Source organism: Furipterus horrens, unplaced genomic scaffold, assembly GCF_987537825.1.
Source record: "Furipterus horrens unplaced genomic scaffold, mFurHor1.1.pri manual_scaffold_11, whole genome shotgun sequence".
Taxonomy (NCBI): Eukaryota; Metazoa; Chordata; class Mammalia; order Chiroptera; family Furipteridae; genus Furipterus; species Furipterus horrens.
Genome location: NW_028327181.1, coordinates 90,750,138 through 90,769,218, shown reverse-complemented (window position 1 = coordinate 90,769,218; position 19,081 = coordinate 90,750,138). Strand labels below are relative to the sequence as shown.

The 19,081-nt window shown below is 47.1% G+C and overlaps 1 protein-coding gene across 1 annotated transcript in view; it reads left to right on the top strand.

The window, feature by feature from the left end:
• PITPNC1 (phosphatidylinositol transfer protein cytoplasmic 1) overlaps positions 1-19,081 on the top strand; it is a 206,330-nt gene that overhangs the window by 165,201 nt on the left and 22,048 nt on the right. Inside the window, exon 6 of the mRNA XM_090291100.1 lies at positions 6,174-6,269. Within this exon, the coding sequence (XP_090147226.1) occupies positions 6,174-6,269 (96 nt within the window). The remainder of the gene's footprint in view (positions 1-6,173; positions 6,270-19,081) is intronic.

Sequence of the window (19,081 nt, the reverse complement as noted above, 5' to 3'; positions counted from 1 at the left end):
TGTAGTGAAAGGGGTCAATCTCAAAGGGTTAAAAGTCTTATTTACATAACAAAAGCTGGCAACAAGTCAGGAGTTGGAATGTGGAAAGAGAGACTAAATTCATTCCTAGGGGTAAAGACACTTCTGTATCTTAGGGTACTGCTGGGTACAAGGATCTAGACATGTGTTAAAATTCATAAAACTGTATACTCCAAAATAATAAAAAATTACTGTTTTTAGGGGCAAGGAGTCTAAAATAAAAAACAGGGATCAACATATCTTACTGAAGGGATTAAGTTGTCATTTATTTTTTGTGATGACCAGCTGGCACTAGATTTTGGATAGTTAATTTTTAAAATTTTGTCTGTCCCATAATCAGAGGATTAAAGGATTGAGTATAACCTTTATGTGTGGTTGCTGATTTTTTTTTTTTCCTTATACTTGTCTCTTTCAAATTAAAACTATCACCCTGGCTGGTGTGACTCAGTGGACTGAGTGCAGGCCTGCAAACTGAAAGGTCGTAGGTTCTATTGCCAGTCAGGGCTCACGCCTGGCTTGCGGACCAATGTTTCTCTCTCTCTCTTCCTCCCTCCCTTCCCCTCTCTCTAAAAGTAAATAAATAAAATCTTGTTTTAAAAATCTAGTCCTGAGACACTTTATTTATTTATTCTAGTTTTTATTGATTGATTTATTTTAGAGAGAGAGGGAGGGAAGGGGAGGGGGAGAGAAACATCAGTTTGTTGTTTCGCTTACTTTTGCCTTCATGGGTTGATTCTTCTATGTGCCCTGATCCGGAATCAAACCTGCAACCTTTTTTTTTTTTTTATCTCTATCTTAATGGCAATGTTGCATGCTTTTGGGTTGGATCGTAGAATGTACCTATTTATGAAACAGTCACGGTTGAATTGTGGAGGCGTGAAAATGTTCTTGGTGAGAATACCAGTAGAGCTGGGATAATAAAATGATGGTTTTCCTCATCATTAACTTGAACTGTTTTTTGTTGTTGTTGTTTGTTTGTTTGTTTGTTTTTACTGGCCATATATTCTTTTGAGGCCCTTCGCACTAGGTAGGTTACTGATAGATAATAATCAATAAGCCATTAACCAGGGACCAGCATCCACCGCCCTCCCCCAAACCAGTGACCACTTTACAAATCCAGAGCACTAACATAAAAGCATTGTTAAAACAATAATTCTTCTTCTAGTGTGGCTGCTTGCTGAATTCTTCGTTGGTATGTCTTAGTAAATTGCTTTCCCCTGAGATCTTCCAAGTGCAGGGAAATCAAGTGAGAGGAATAGTGGCTTAGCTGGGACTCTTCATACCTTTAATCATATCTGAAGCATAAAACAAGATGACTGGTAGCTTTTCCTCAAAATCCCCACGGATCAACCACCCCTACCTTGCCTCCTTGGTAACTTGGGCAGGTGGCAGGAAGATAAAATCTGCACAGCGCCTAAGCTTGGATCTTTTCTTTCTTCCCCCATCATTTAAAAAAAAAAAATAGCCTTTATTTTTTTAGAGCAGTTTTAGGTTTACGGAAAAATTGTGCAGAAAGTACAGAGAGTTCCCATCTAAACTTGGATCTTAAACCCTAGAAGTTACTATTAGAGAGAAAAGGGCTGCAGAATCCTTGAGCCCCAGGACCGTGAATTTCTGAAGAGCCTCCAGACACAGGGCTAACCCTCGATGGGCTGTAACAAGACAGTACAAAATTTAGAAGCATCTAGAAGCAAAACAAGAGAGATTACAAAAATCTAGACACTCCTGTCCAAGGAAGAAGTCTAGTGCGTTGTTAAAGCACAGTCCGTAGCTACCAATGCATTTCCCTCCTGATTTACGAGCACATGACTCAGCATTTCCCTGTGTTAAATGTGGGGCATCTCCCTTTCTCCATCCCACCCACCCCATGTATACCCTCTGGGAAAACCTTTTTTAAGAATGGAGTTATTAATGGCTACATAATAGTTCATCCGATGGATTTATCATCATTTCCTTGGCCATTCTCCCATACTGGGATATTTAAGCTGTTTGCTTGTTTTCTCTCTATTTTTTTCTTGCCATTACAATAGTGTTTCAGTGAAAGGCTTTCTGCATAATGCTTTCCCTGTACTTAAGACTCTAAACATAAATTCTCAAAGCTTAAGCTCACTAGGTCAAAATATATGAAGATTTTTAAAGGTGCTTGATACTTAATGATCATGATGCTTTACAAGAAAAGGGAAAATTATTCTCTTTATATTTTGGAATCTATAAGATAGTATTCATTTGGGAGATGCGCCTTCTCCTTGTAGTATTGCTCGGTTCATATTAAAAGGAGTTTGTTTATGGAGCCTTCATTGCCTAGTGGGGGGAAGGGTACGAGAGTCAACTAGATGGGCTCTGAAATCCACTGCAGAGGATCCATGGGTGGGCATGTCTCTGAGAAATAACCAAAGGTGGGAACGCTCGGGGATATAGGGAAGGTACCGCAATTATTGTACAATAACTGCCAAACCCAGCTGCCATCTCAGAAGGAAACGAATTCTGCCCAAGGCCTGAAGGTGCCTAACACCTGTGTCAGGTGCCATCTTGGCAGAGTTTGGCTTGCTGCTGTATCAGCAAGGCGAATCTTGTCCTAAAGCTATCGCAGCAGGCCTCATACTCAGAGAAATGGTGGTTGGACCAGAGTTCTGGCAGCTGCTGTCACTGCCACCGGGAAGCCCAAATGAATACTTACTCTCGCTGTTTTCCCTGGGGGCCTGGCGAGGCCTGACTGTAACAGTGTTGGCCTAATTCCGGATCATGCCCTAAACTGAGCATGAAGATTAGACTGCTTCACCCCATCTGTGACCTCCGATGACTCAGCATCATGACCACCCCCCACTTCCTCTGTGCACCACCCAAGTCGGCTGGCTGCGGGGTGAAGGGGCAGAGAAGGACTGAGCCAGAGAGCGAGCCCTGGGAGACACTGACGTGGTCCAGAGGTCACTCACTCCACATCACAGACATTTCAACTGGGAAGAATGTGAGTGGTGATCTGGGGCTCTTGAGTTCACCCCCACTGGGGCCACCGATCTCTTTGATAATAAGATGAAAGCCACCGATCTCTCCAGAAAAATGTACCTCCCCTGGTTCTGGGTACAATTCCAAGATGTTTCACAGCTTCCTGGTCCCGTCCATCTAGACTAAGCCTTTTAGTTTGCAGATGTGGACGTGGAGACCCAGAGGAGGTCCAGGCCCTTGCCCAAGGTCACACAGAGGAGATACAGTTTTCAAACTCAGATCTGGTTCCCAGGATAGGGCTTGTCAGCCAAGGCCAGGAGGTTTCCACTAGACATTGTGTTTTGGGAATTATAGAAAGTCAGGGTGCTGATAACCAAGGAAATAGAACTAACGCTCATGAAAGGAAACTAAAATCAGTTAGGAAGCAATATTCCTGCCATAAATTTGTCTTTGGAAAGCAGAATCTAATGCCTCCCATTAATTCAGCAGGTGCTTACTGAGGACCTAAGAGCATCTCCTAAAATCTCTAATCACTGGGAGATTAATTATTTATTGGAAATTATGGCTCTGGGTAATCTCAAGGCTGAAGAGGCTGTTGATGTCCTCAAAGTGATTTTTTGGGCGTTGTTCAGGGGGTGGGAAACCTTGCCCTGAAACGTTCACTGCAGAGGTGCTTGGTATTTCATCGACTTTAATGAAAGGGTTAAATGTCACACGAATGAAGGAGGCCAGAGTTTGAACTAAAGGTTATCTACTGCAACCTCAGCAACTCAACAAAGAGAAGAAAAGCTCCAAGTCTTTGGGGACATACATTTGATAAGTAGCGGCAGGAAAACCAGATTCTAATTCCATCTTTCTGGAAAGAAGCAGGAAGCACTTTTGACTGATGGATATCTTCTTGGTTGGGCGCCAAGGGGCAGCCTTCTGTCACGGGAGGAGCCCGGTGGTGAAGGCCGGAGACTGCCCTGAGTCTCTGCTAAGGAAGAATACCCCATGAAGAACAAACGTGGAAGGGGCCCCTCCCCGTGGCTGGGGCTCAGACTCTGTGGGGGACTCCACGGTCATAGCCCACGGAGTGGCGGAGGAGTGAGCAGGTTGCCCGGACCAGCGCTGGCCCTCAGCTGCTGGGCAGCAGAGAACAGCCCTCCGGGGCCGGGAAGATGAGACCGATGGCAGGTGTGTGGAGTCGGAGCAGGGCCTGGAGCGCATAATGCTGCCTCCCGGGGGCACGGTGAAGGCCGGGGCTGCAAGGTCACCGAGCAGCAAGACACTCCAGACACACAGCTGGGAGAGCACCACTGAATGTCCCCATGGACAGATTCTGCAGCAGGCATAAGATCCACACCAGGAAGAAAAGCCCCCTTCTTCCTGCAGGGTCCCTCCAGCACATGGCCTCATGGTGTACCTACCCTGAAGGAGAAGTGCTTCCAGGGTCCAGTCCGTTATCTCAGAGCAGAGACCGAAGGGTGAACGTGGAGCTGAGAGGCAACAATGTGGTAACTGGTGTAACGGGTGGTCAAAAATGTTTGAATTAAAGTGGGAAAAGCCACATAATCCGTCAATAACTCCCTTAACCCCTGTTTCGTTCCCCTTCTTTAAGTCGCTTAAATGTTACCACCAATAAATGTCAAACCTCTCTATCTTCTTTTGTAATTTCCTCTCCAGAAGCTCATTTCCCTCTGGGGTGTCCCATGTTTTGTTTCCTTAATGAGGCACGAGTCTTTCTTCTTTTGACACACCCTTAAATGAGAGCGAGCAAACACACAGACAACCTGGGAACGCAGTACTTCATTTCATGACTTTCTCCACTCGGACTCGAACCTGTTTCCCACCATCTCTCTCTTTCATTTCAAAGCAGTCCACCTGTCCCTCCCAAACACTGTAGGAGTGACCCAAACTGCTTGACTGCAAGTGCCAACAGAAGGAATCAGAGCTGATCCAGCAACCAGGCTTTCTCTACCCTCAAGGAAAAGGCAGTGGCTGCCTCAGGTCAGACCTCGGAATTAATCTCCGTGGACAAATGTGGAAGAGTCCAAGCCTCCGAGGTGAAAATCAGCAACAGAGCAAACAGCAGACTTGGAGAATTACCAGCACCAATATTATTTGGAAAGCATTTGGAAAGGACTAATAGTTTCACCTTGAGAATCAAAACAGGGAGAGTGTGACATGCAAAGAGGCCTGCAGTTGTTCTCCCGGGAGATCATGTTATTAATAGGCACCAAATTTGTGTCAAGACAATGTTCTTAGGCATCAACCACCCTGTTCTTCCAAAATATTTCATTCCCTTCTGAAGAGTCAGATTTAATTAGTGTTAACGGATGATTCCCCTGCTGGAATTAGCTCAGCAGCGAGGTGGGGCTCTAGTTAAAACTTCCTGCAAGGATGAAGTGGTTTTGCAAACTTAATCTGGTAACCATCCTTCTGATGGGCTGAGAAGATCATCCCTTTAGTCCAGAACAACTTAGAGGAATGTAATCTTTCCACCAAAATTTATATCTGAGTGTGTGTGGCTGTCTTGCATGTTTCTTTGCAAGTAATGGACACTGTGGGTCGTGAAACCCAGAGTACACTGGCAGGAAGTCATCTCAGTATCTCTTCAAAACCTTCTTACCCCTTTGTGTGCACCAAGAAAACTGTGCTGTTAATGATCAAGAATAAAATACTCTGTGTATGCCAGGGTAATGGGATTGTGGACGATCTTTATTTTCTTCTGTCTGTCTGTAGTTTCTATAGTGAGCATACATTCTTTGTGAAATTAAATAGATAGAAAATTTTTGATGAGGAAAAACTCATATTTTTTAATTCTCTACATCTCGGCTGTATTCCTTACCTAAGCTTTATGTCTCACCTCTAACCGGACCCTTTTTAAGCCTCTTCACTCCCCCTGTTCAGATTAATGGCCAGAAATCATCAGACGTCATTTTGGGGAGAGATTTATTTCTTCATTCGTGAACCTCTAAAAACAACCTTCTTTTCCTTCTACCACGCGGCGATGTGATGGATGCTACAGCTGCCTGTGATGTGACACAACGCAGGCAATGAACGGAAGCCTTTCACGCTGCCTGCGCATCCAGAGGCAGGCCGGGAGCCCCAGCTGGGGGCACTGAGCCACGTGGAGATGCGCTGCGGCGTGGTGTTCTACCCGCGGGCACCTTGAGGATGTGATGTCACTTGGTGTCACTAACCTTTGATATGTTGCTCTGCCCTTTCAGATTTTTGACAACGAAGCCAAAGACCTCGAGAGAGAAGTTTGCTTTATTGATATTGCCTGCGATGAAATTCCAGAACGTTACTACAAAGAATCTGAGGTGAGCAATAGCTGGGATGACGTGTGTAAGAGATTCATTCATTCAACCAACATTATTAAGTCCACCCAAACCTGGGAGAGGCCCGTCTGTCTGTCTTTGTGCTGATTTACTTTAGTTTCACGTCTTGCTGGATTCTAGTTACGGTCTCAAAACCAAGTCCCGACTCCTCAGGGCCCATCATTGGCCCCGGCTGCCGCTCAATTTCAGCGTAGTCTTGCTGTGTCCCCAGTTCTGCCATCATGCTGGGCAGCAAAACATTCACAAGACTGCACGATCCCACGTATTGGCTTCTCTTAAAAAGCAGCATTCATTACCTGTGGCTTCCTGTTTTTCCAGGCCTCTGCCCAGCCTGCCTCCCCATCTGTGGGAGCTGGGGCTGGCTGTCTCTGATTTGTATCTCTGGGGTCTGACACACAGAAAATGCTTAGTCAGTCCCCTCTGAATGAATATCAGAACTTGGGCACCTTCTCTTGGCCCAGAACCTTTCTCTCAAAGCTGGATGCACATTCACGGGGACTTGTCCTTTTTTCGTCTTGACTGAGAATAAATTCAAGAGAATATCTTTCTCTACGGCTTCTACCCGACCACGGTTTGCCTGAGTCCGAGCTTTGTGTGTCGCAGTTGGTACAAGTCATCATTTATATCCCATTAGTGGTTTATCGATGGGGACTGAGGGAACTTGGGTGACCCCCTTGTAAATAACAGATGTAGGGCTATTTTAGTTTTTAGCAACATGCAGCCAAGCACAGTACGTTTGGACTCAGGGCCCCAGACTTGTCCTTGAGCTGTAACACATGGACCTTCAAACGTCTCTCGGATTCATCAAGGCTGGTTTCAGACACAATAAATAAACCCGTTAAAAATAAATTCCGCCGTTGCACAAACTGGGCTGCCAATGGAGTTCGCAGGTTGTTGTTGTTTTTTTTTTTTTTTTGCCTCCATATTTCCAGATTAATTTGGATAGAAAGGTCTAACCTGAGCTCAGCAAATGCCAAGCTGCTCAATTGCAGGCGTGTGCGCTGCAGCTGCCGTCTCTTCAAAGACCGGGAGCGGTTGATGTGAACGGCTCTCGGTTCTAATCAAAGGCTGAGCTTTTCTAATGTCATCAGTTTAAACTACACTCTGCAGCCAGCCACACTTGTGAAGTAAGTGCTCTCTGTGTACCTGTGGGCCTGCTGAAGAGGGGAAACCTGGCCTCCTCTGTCTCGCTGCAGGGAGGAGACATTTCTGTGGTTTCCTATCAAGTCCACCAATACGGATGGGGCTTCAGCGGCATGCAGAGCATTCTGCAGTATACTGGGTGAAGCTGTCCTTCCCAGACACCTGGCCTCTTTGGGAGCTCGGGCCTTCCAGAAAGGCAGTGTTGGCAGAAAGCTCTGAACTAATTTCAGCTCTTCCTCTTTGATTGCCTTGGGGTGGTCCCGCCTATTCCTCAGGGAGCTCCCTCCTGATTCCACAGAAAGTCTTGGGACAAATATGGAATACTAACAAGGAAATCAACAAGCTTGTTTCTGATCAGCGGTGCCTGGCTCATTTCTCTTGTGCTTCGTGCTCCCAGGAACCGCCACTGGGAAGCTTGTTTTCATTGACTCAGACACTCCCCTTGGTCTTCTGGCTTCAGAGTCATTCATTTCTCTGGGTCGTAGTATTCTTTTCTGGATGCTGTTTGACAACTACTGTGTAGAAGCCAGAGATACTTCTAAACATCCTATAATGCACAGGGCAGCCCCCACAGCAAAGAACTACTTGGCCCTCAATGTCAGATGGTTCAGAGTGCCAAGACTGGGAAACCCTGTGCTCAAGGAAAAGGTCATTGGGGAAGAAGAATGGAAGTCTGAATTCAGCTCTCACACCCAGAGGCACCCCACCTGCCTTGGAGTCTTCGGGTTACTTAATGGATGTGAAAGAAAGAGGCCCCAGACCGCTCAGCACAGTACACTTGTCAGAACGGCTTCCCAGGGGATCGCCGACCTGCGTTACAGGCGGAATTCCTCCTGCAGTTAGACCACAAAGGCAGAGGCATAATGGAGAGCCTACAATAAAATCTTAGGAAAAATATGCTCCGTGGGACTCTCTTATGACCCTAATCCCTTCATCCTTCAACTTCCAGAATCCAGACGACAGTGTGAACCCACCAAAAGGGGGAGAAGTGTTTCATAGGCTGCTTTTGGTTGAGTGTTACTAGCCAGGGGCTGAAAATAACAACCAATGCAGAAGGCAAACTATTTCCAAATAAATGTCTTTGTAGCACACTGTAAATAATTAACAGCCCCCCTCCCCACCCGAAGAGTTTCCTTCTAAAATACAGTCGACCTTGTCATTTTCTGCTTAAAACCCCTCACTGGCCGGGAGGAAGCCCAGTCCCTTAGCATGGCCCTGGCCCTCCCCACCTCTGTGCCACTCCCCTGGGTCATGTCCAGCCACTCCTCTTTAGAGGTCAGCTCAAGCATGACCTCTCCGGGGGGGAGGGGGGCTTTCCTGGGCATCCCACACCCCCACCCACTGTCATCAGAGTTCTGGTCTGTGGTTTCTAGGTCCCTCTAGCTCGTGTTAGCTCACAGTTGTATCAGAAGCTCCACGAGGACAAGAGCGGTCTTCCTCACCATTCCTCAGCAGCTGTACAGCGCTGGCACATAGCAGATGCTCATGAAAGGGTTGTTGAGTGAATTAGTGGAAACCAGGGGCTTGGTTTTTCCCTTCCAGCAGCCACAATTTCAGAGTGAGCACCGTCAAAGAAAATGAACTGGTGGCCATGAAGCTAACAGTTGTGAATCAGAGTTCCTTTTTTTTTCTTTTTACTCTCAGGCACACAGCTTTACTGGCTTTTTCTTCCAATCCATCTTTATGAGTTGACTGTGTCAGCATCATAAATAGGAACACATTTCCTGTGGAGCAGTGGCAGTGCCAGTGGACTGAATCGGTTTGGAGATTTCTGATGCTTAGGAATTCAGACCAGGGTTATCTAGGTCACTTCCTTCCACCCAACTGCTGTCACACACGCCACCATCCAGACCCAAGAAGGGGATGAAAGCACTTTCTTTTCTTTTTCCATTTCTCCTTGAAAACCTCCCAGCCACACAATCAAGAATGCCTCTCTCCATAAGGTGACCAGAGCTGGGAATTTTCTGCTGGGGGGCCTCTGCCTGATGGCCCTCATGCCGCCCTAACCAGAGACCCAGAAGGGCACTGGTGGCTTAGGACAAGCTGATTACCTTGCCCAGCGGTCTCCGTGTTCTCTTATTTCAGAGCTGCTGTTCCCTGTCCACATCCACAGCCTGGGCTTCAGCTCCCTAGGACCTCTTCGTCTCAAGTTTTATTCTCTCATATCCATTGCAGAACTCTGCAGGATATCACTGTGTTAAAAAAAAAACCAGTGCGATTTCTCAGGCACAGACAATGCACCCATCAGCCTCAACACAGCCCCGCCCAGGCCCTGTCTTTGTACCGAGTTACATTCACCCCACCAACGCAGCAAGTAGAAGGTGAGGCCAAAATCCGAGCAGGCTGTACTTGTTATGTGGTTATTATGTGTGTTGTTGCCTCTTAACAAGATTTCCATCCCAACCCTTTGAAGCTCTGCCACGGTTTCCAGGTGAAGATTGCAGGCCAGGAGGGAGGCGCTCTGCAGGCGAAGTTGGGGAACGCCCGCAGAGGGTACGGGCAGTGACTCGTTCCTACAAAGCTGAGCGGCTTCGGGTGTGAGAACTCATCTCAACACCCACCTGCAGGGCTGGTGCAGCCGGACAACCTCGGAGTCAGGTTCAGAGAGCTCGTAACTCAGAGGCACTTCGTGTTGGCTAACGTCCAGTCCGGTGCTCTCCCTCCTCGACTCACTACCGTTGTTCGTTCCTAAGGATCGGCTTCCTTTATAAGGCGAGGAGTGACCAGAGAGAATGACTTCTCTGTTGGCCTCCTCGCGGCTGCCACCCAGAGACACAAATGTGGAGGAAATAGCAGCTTCTAAATTTTCAGGCGTGCCTTGAGTAGAAAGGGGGGAAAAGAAAAAAAGAAATGGAATTCCCTGGCGGAAGAAGTTTAGAAATAGAGGATCTTTTTGTGCTTTGTGTGTTGTTGTTTTTAAATCTTTGTTGACATAGGTAAAGCCAAGAGGAGTCTCTAGATCAGTGGTTCTCAATTAAGGGCAATTTTGCCCCCAGGGGACATCTGGCAATGTTAGGAGGTATTTTTGATTTTTTGCAACTGGATAGGGGGTGTTTGGCATCTAGTGGGCAGAGGCCAGAGATGCAGCTGAACATCCTACAATGCACAGGTTGCCCCACAAACAGTATTATCCAGCCCAAAATGTCAGAAGTGGCGAAGCCGAGAAACCCTGCTATCACCCAGTCCAAGGGAAGGAAATTTAGTAAAGCCTATTAGCAGCAGGATTCATTAATGAATTTCTTTAATTTGTAATTATTAAGTGCCTGCTGGGTGCGAGGCTCTGTGCAAGGCCCTGAGGCAACAAAAACCATGATTGCGTCTGATCTCTACTACCCTTTGAAGCTGATCTTTTTACAGAAAAAGCAAGTCTTCTTTCCCTTCATTTTGGGGGATAAAATAAGTCTCCGTCTTACCAGGGATACGTAGAGCATAATAATTTCTTTTTTCTTTTTTTCTTTCTTTTTTTAAAACAGATTTTATTTATTTATTTATTTTAGAGAGAGGGGAAGGGAGGGAGAAAGAGAGGGAGAGAAACATTGATGTGTGAGAGATACATCAATTGGTTGCCTCTCTCAAGCCCCCAACTGGGGCCCTTGCCCGCAACCCAGGCAAGTGCCCTGACTGGGAATCGAACCAGTGACCTTTCAGTTCACAGGTTGGCACTCAATCCACTGAGCCACACCAGCCAGGGCAAGCATAATAATTTTAATGGGGAAATTTACAATGTTTTGAACCCAGGTAGCAATGAAGGAGAAAGGGTAACACCTTTCCTAGAATAGAAGCATGCGCCCTTGAAGGGGTATAACTGGATGGAGGACAGTGCCGGGGAGTCTGGGCAGAGTTTGATTTAGAGCCCTCCCCCATGAGTTGGGTGACTAAGGGGAGGGGACTCTTGCACTCAGCCTCCAGTCCAAGATCACACACTGCCTAGACTAAGAAATGCTCAGCAGCCAGTCCACTGGTCCCACCAATCAAAATACCTGTTGAATTCTCTCTTAAGGGAGAGAACGGAACAAAGAGAGATATATCCAACTTTCCCGATAACTGTCAGGGGTGAGAGATTAAATGCTATTTGCCCAGTACGATGGGCCCCTAGAAAGGGAACGGAGAGACAAGTGAATAAATATTGTCGTACTTAGCCATGCCCTTCAGTACAAAGTGCTTCGCCCAACCCACTCAGCTCCCTCAAATTAAAAATGTTTTCATTTTGGTCCACATCTTGGCCACTGAGGGTGGTAGAATGCTCATTTATCTCCCAATGGCCAGATTTAACGCAGCTGCCTCATGCTGGCTACGTCGTTGAGTTCAGTTTGTTGCGTTGTTATTGTCATTTTCCCCTTTTCCCTCCATCCATCTGTTTCTTTCTGAGAATAGCACAGCTGTTCTGTGACGGGTTCCAAGTCACTGGGGGGCTGGGTGCCTCTTGGGTAATAAGAGGACTGACTGCACCATTGGTGGGGGGAGGGAGGGGACGGCAGGCCTCCACTGCCAAAGTGCTCCCCAGTGGTCACCCCTATTACTGGGGTCCAAGCCTGCAAAGGAGATCATCTGGGGGAGGGTCCCCAGCAGCTGCTGCATCGCAGGACCCTGGGCGCACCCTCTTCACAGGGTCTGCACGAGGCCAGTGCCGTTAGAGATGGAGGCACTTGGTGGTGGCCTCTGGAAGTGGCCGGAGCAGAGATGGTAAGGAATTCCATGGAAAGAAAGAAGAACATTTTTCAGGTGCAGGCCCTGTCCCCTGCTCCCTCAGAAGCCCAGGCAGGTGTCATTTCCCAAGGGGTCTGCTGTCCTTCCCCGCCCTCCGGTGGCCCCAGGAGGAAAGCAGCATTGTAGCTGCCAGGACATTGCACATGGGAGCCCCGGTGACCCCTGGGGAACTGGCATTGCCTCTCCCCATGCCCCCCTTACAGCTGGGCCTTGTACTGTACAGACTGATGGTGCTGGGAGGGTAACCATCTCCAGCCCAGTGAGAGGCTTAGATGATGTTTGAGTGGCTTCTCTGTGTGGCAGGGAGGGTCCCGTCAGCCTGCCCAGGAAGACTGGGAGGATACACTGCCATTCCTCAGATCTTCGAGAATAGATCCTTTGTGAAGACCCTGTGCAAGGCATTGGGCGTAGCCTGTGGGGTAAAGTGCAAAGTAGGACCCTCGCCTTTAAGAAGCTTATGACAGAGTTGAGAGGAGAAGGTCTCACAACTTAAAAGGCTAAATGACAGGACAGCCTCAGGCAACGGCAGGAGAGGTGGCCCCACAAGATTCAGGCTCCCTGCGCTCAGTGATCACGACCAAAGAGGGGGCAGTCCAAGGAGGGGCAGCTCCGTGCACCGGCGTGCTCGGGACAGGCTTTCTCGGAATGGCGGAGTCTGAGCTGGGCCCTCAGAAAGGGTTTATCTTTATTGTTCATCTGTTCACAAAGTAATACGTGATCCTTGTTTTAAAAAAAATTCCAACGTGCTATAAATAAGTAACATTGAAAAACAAATGTCCTGTGACTCCTCAGCATGCGGATAACTGTTGCTCAAGTTGGTGTTTATGCTGTTTACACGTAAACATAATGCATAAATAGCATTATTTTATAAAAGCAGGCTCACCGTGCGTACCACTTGGCAGCATGCATTTCTCACTAACGCTGGAAGCTTGCCATCTTCTTTGGAAGCACACCTCTCTCTGGCAGGGTGGGCAATGGCTCTGTAACGTGCCGCTGTCCGGTGATGTCCGATGTGTCATTCCCTGTTTGGTGGACATTCAGGCTGTGGCCACTCTTTTGCTATTGTACTACTGCAGGAAATATCCTCAGATGACATCTTTTGGGCATTGTTCTAATGGTTCTGTAGAATAAATTCCAAAAGTGAAATTGCTGAGTCAGTGAGAATGTGCTAGGTATAGCCAAATTGCCGCACACAAAGCTATTTTTAAAGTTACGCTCTGCCCCACACCTAAATGGAAGCAAACTGAATTTTGAGGATGAGAGAGACCGCCACCAAGCCTTACCAAAGCACCAGATCTAGGGCTGGGGTTTAAAACCCCTGCTGTTCTTTTGGCCTAAAAATGGGGAGCCCACTGGGATGTTTTAAGCAAAGCCGATATTTACCAGGAAAACAGTCATGCCTAACTCCATCCTGGGAAGAAGTGTTTTGTTTTTAATTTTTTAAGGGAAGGAATTTTTACCTGCTGCAGTAATCTGCATGAATGAGGTCCCCCAAATCTTACCAATTGGATTTGATAGTGAAATGCCAGACCAAGTAGGTCCAACAAAATCGAGGCAAATGGATTCCTAAATACCAGGTCAAAACCAGAGATTCTAAGTCTCTGCCAGCAGTGGAGTTGCCGGTTGTGGCGTTGAGTCATTGACTCCCCAGAAACAGTCCTTGGGGAAATGGCTCCATGTTCCAAAAGGAAGGATTCATCCAAGCAAAGCATGCACGGAAGGGAGAAACAGGCTCGCTAGAGAGGGAGCTGTGGAAGAGGTAACCTCTGGAACCTACGGATGGGGACTCTCAGCCCACACTTTCCATGTGCAGGTGACCCACAGTAATAAGGGGCCTTGGCTTTGGGGTGTCTCCCAGGGCATCACAGCATGGAGCTTCGTCATCCCCAGTTTCTGTATCTTGAACCTCTTCCTCCCCTCAGGTGACTGAGTGGGTGGAGAGTTGAGGTGAGACACAATGAGCTGATGTGAAGGGCAAGGCAGAGCATTAAAATGACCAGCGCGGTCGCTGGCACCTAGTGAGCCTTCTCCCGCTCCGACTCCGGCGTGGACATCTGCCTCTGTGGTGCTGGGACGGCTGCTCAGTAGAAACCGCGTGTCTTTGGAAAGTGGCTGCCGTGAGTGGTGCTGTGGGACTTGGCATCTTGCTATTGACTTGTTGGCATGAACGGAGGAGAGAAGCAGAGGGTTGAGTCCAATCGCTCCAGTTCTCAAAGTCACAGAATCCTCCGCAGGTGCAACAAGATCCTTCAGAAAATAGAGCCATTTGTGCTGCTGAGACTTTTTTAAAGCGGTGTTGTTATACGTGTGTTATTGTTTGACCGGAATTCGGAATGGTATTGTCTCTGACACCTCACCTCTAAGAAACCTTAGAAGTTACATTTACTGTCTGTGTGCCAACCAGGCAGTCTGCGGTGCTGGAGTCCCTGAATAGTACCCAAGGGTCTCTGCATCAATGCACCAGGTTTGGGGGAACAGCTCCAGAGCAGAGTCACCCACCCTTTTTTGTGCCATGATGTGACACATGTGGAAAATGATCCGTTTTGACTAGCATATCAGGGAGGAACTCCTGGTAATAGATGACCAGCCCCCACGTCAGAAGGTCCAGTCTGCTTACCCAAGAGCTGAGAGGAATGTATTTTGTCACCTCTACTATTCACTCAAGGTAGGGCAGCTTCCCCTAGGAGACTTCTGTTTTCCTGCTCACGTTTTGCAACCATTTTATTGTTATTTTAATTTTGTGGAGGGAAGAGGAAATAGCAGCCTTAAGCCCTGAAGACTGCTGAGGGGGAGGGGTCAGTGCCTTTGAATTTCATGTCATCTGTTGGGAGCCTGATAGCATCTGTGGAGTCACATCCAGGGCCTTCCTTGCCAGCCAGTGGCATTAATTACAATACATAGTTGTATAGTTTTCTCCTAAATTGATTCTGAGCTGGGAGCTGGCTTCAGATCAACAATCTAAGTTTACTTCCTCCAATCAAACACCGTATTCAGTGTCCACCAGGTGCTCTGGCTTGACCTTGTCCAAGCCCTTGGCCAGCCAGCATTCTCCGAGTCTACGGCTATGACTCCACAGTGGTGGGAGTGGTGTTTTTCCCTTGAAAAGTAAGGCCTGACCCAGTGATTCTTTCTTGCACTTTTTCTACTTATTCAGAATCTAAGTACAACTAACTGTTCAGCCTCTGCTCCAAAAATATCCAGGAAAGCACAGGTGTTATTAAGTCGCTTGTCTTCATCTGTTCTTGTTATGAGGCCCGAAGAAAGACATGCAATTAAAACAACATTGTTCTTCTCAGAAGCTATTTTATTCAGTTATATCATTTAATCCTAACAACCCAGTAGGATAGATATTGTCTCCATTTTATAGATAAGGAAGCCGAGGCTCAGAGACTCTAAGGAACTTGCTGGAAATTTCAGGAAGCCTAGATTCAAACCCCAAAGTGTCCATCCCCGAAGATTGTGTTTGTCTTACCCCACCAACCTGGCTTCTTCAGATAAAGCTAAGGGACAAACAACTGTTGTCTGCTTGGGAAAAAACTCCAGGAAACTTGTTTCCTCCTTCAGTGAATCTCAGTAACACTGAGTCTCACTGAGGAGGCTCCTAGGGAAGGAAAGTTGGGGTAAGTAGGAAGAAGGCCCTTTCCAGTCCTTGGTTCACCTTCTTAGGTTTAATAATCTGATGGAACTCCACTCCCCATCTTTTGGGGGAAATTTCTTCTTTACGAACAGACTAGAAAATAGCAAATTGGACAAAAGCAAACCTGGTCTGGACAAACAGAAATTGACCATCCTATAACTAAGTGATGCCGGAGCCTGTTAAAGAGGGAAAAAAGCTATCCCCCCCATCCCCCGGCCAAAGAATACACCCACAGACCCAGCTTGAGAAACATTCCTTTTCTTGTTTTCTTATCTGCACGACAGTCGTGGGGTTAAATAACTTGCCCAGGTGCATACAGGTAGTAGTTGCTGGAGCAGAGCTTCAAACCCAGGGTGTCCCATTCCAAAGCCTTTCAAGGGCCCCCCTTGGGTCCGCTCCACAGAATCTAGGGCCCCACAGCGGTGCATCTGTGCCCAGTCAACATTGAGATATATTCTGTCATATAATGAAGATTCAAATAATGCGAGGAATCCACTTCTCACTTCACCTGCTTTATATATTGGGATTCGAAATAATATCAGATTTGGGAAAATAAAATGGTTCTAAAGTTAAAACAAATTTGAAATCTGTTCCATTTTTAAAATGGAAATCCTTGATTGCCTTCAAATTAAAGGTGGATTGGCTTATTGAACACCTCTCTCCCACCTCTGTTCAACACGTTGGCGGTCCAGGTTTCCCAAAATAATGCAGTACGTGAGGAGCAAGCTAAATTTAGGGACAGCTAATCCCACACTGATCTCTGTTGCCATGTTGCAATTCATCAAGAATATTTGTTAGTCCGCTCTCAGCTTTTGACTTCATAAACTAGGCTTTCTGTGGGCCATATTGTCTATCTTCAGTATGGACCGAGGCTATAATGCTCCCTAGCCTGTGCGCCAACAGTACTGCTAAGGTCAGAGTGAGCAGGACAATCCACAGCCTGCAGCCCCAGTTCAAAGGCAGCTGCAAACCAAGCCAGGTCCCCAGCGGCCTTCCTTTACGGGCTGAGCTTAGCTCCCTGGCTCTTAGGAGAGCTGGTGCCTGGCCTGTCACTGTCACATGCTCAGCAAGGTGAGGTCCCCTCCAGGGCACCCTTGAATGACCTGGTTTTGAGGTTATCTTAAAAATATAAAGTCCTATCTGTCAGTGCTGAAAGGAACAGGTTAGCGTTCTGTAACAGGATGTTAGGGAGCCGACTCTTGTTGCTGTGGAATTGGGAACAAGGCCTCAAGCTGGGGACAAAGGAGTCGGCACTCCACATTCCACAGGCAGCTGCCAATCTACCAAGGCCAGGGGCTCCCCAGGGCTCCCAGCATCCACCTCTGTCCCCTTCCTAGTCTTTATTTACAGACGGGGGAGGGACATTGTCAGAGTCACTGGGGGTACCCTTCTTGCCTAACCCCGGAGCCGTGTGAAGGGAGTATTCAAAGAGACTCCATTACAGAAGTGAGGGTGTGTGCAGAAAAGCTGACTTTTGCTGAGCTGGGACTATGCAGGCCCGCACTCAGCTCTGCCATCCCTTGAGACTGAAAATAGCTCCACACGTTTGTCGGGGAACAGAGGTCGATGCCTGCTGCCCGTCTAGAGATTTCTGAAGGAGGGAGCTGATGGAAGATGCCCATCGCAGGGGCTGAGGCAGAGAGTGAGTCTGGAAACAAGATGGGACATTTCCCTTGGGCATTCTTTAAAAAAAAAAAAAAAGATAGTAATGTACTTTATAGGTTTGTTGTGAGGAGAATTCTTGGGGTGTTTTCTCTGAATCCAGCCGATTCCCCAGTTCTGACAGTAGATGAACGGGTTTCCAACAACTTAATTTTGGCACTGTCTGCCCGGAGTCAGCATCAGGTCCCCCAAGTTAAAGGGCTCTGTCCCACAAGGCCATCCTCAGTTTAGATGCCAGTCACAAGTCCCAACAACGAGGGGTTTCCAACTCAGGGCTCAAGACTGCTGACTATTGAATTATTTTGTGGCTTGTGCTCCAATTTCCCATTCGCATGCTCCCTCTTCTCTTAGTACAGAGTTTTGAGTTTTTCTGGCCCTGAATTATTGTAACTGAGAAGCGCTCCGAACACACACCAAAGCAGCCCCACACACACACACATACACACACACAGGCACCTTTTGTCTGCCTTTCTACCTGTCACACGTGCCTTAGGAGTCAAGCTCCTTTAAGAGAACCACTTAGCAGACAAATAGCCCAACCACGCAGTGTTTGTGGTGCACTCTAGGGCCAAGAGCAGTGCTTTAAAAAATAGCGCTTCAGGTATCAGCTGCTAACAAAGCAAGAATTGGCTGCTTCCGCCTACACTTCGCACTTAGGGTTTGGTTTGGTTTGGTTTTTAAGCTGATGCATAGCCGTTGACCTTTTAAGTGAAGTTTTAGGTCAGTGATGAAGCACTCTGAACGGTCCCTTAGTTCTGTTTGTGTTCTTTAAACAGCATTGTTGAGATAAAGTTCGCATACCACACAATTCACCCCTCTGAAGTACAGAATTCAGTGGATTTTAGTATATTCACAGACAGATATGTGCAACCATCACCACAGGGTTTCAAACGCGTGCATCACCCCTGAATGAAACCCTGAATGCTTTAGTTATAATCTCGCCCCTGCCCCATCCTTTCCCCTACAAGCCACCTCACCCCAGCCCTAGGCAACCATGCATTTTTCTGTCTCGAGATTTCTCTGCTCTGAACATTTAGTATAAATGGGACCCTTTCATATGTGGTCTGTTGGGACTAGTTTCATTGAAAGCTCCTTAATTTTTACGTGTATCTCTGTTAGGATTCAAGTTCAAGAAATCTTGGTCAAAGTCAGGCCTCAATTTTCCCTGGTTGAAATGGCCATCCCTTGGAGGAGAATGAGAAAATAATATCTGTAACACCTTGGAGTTCAAGAAAATCTCCAGAATGCAAGGGGGAAATCTGTTGTCATTTCATCCCTATTTTAGGGCTGAGCATTATAGTTACATAATGTATCAATTCCTAGCCAGTTACTACTTAGCGCTTTTTCATTTCACATTTATCAAAAACTTCTAATTTCAATTAACAGGGCAAGGCCCTCTTGGATATGGTCCTTTGTGGTTCGAATTGAAAGCGTAATTAATCACAGAAATTTGATATCTCAGTGAAAGTCAGCTAATAGTATTGCCTTGGAGATGCAAGCCGCGCTCCAGCCCTGTTCCAGGATCTCCTAGGGGCTCCTCCTTGCACCTCCCCAGGTGTGAGACTGATTCTCACAAATGGGGACAGTTTCACTTGGGCTGCACCGAGGTGAAACCCAAGTGAAACTGTTGTTCAGAACTTCGTTC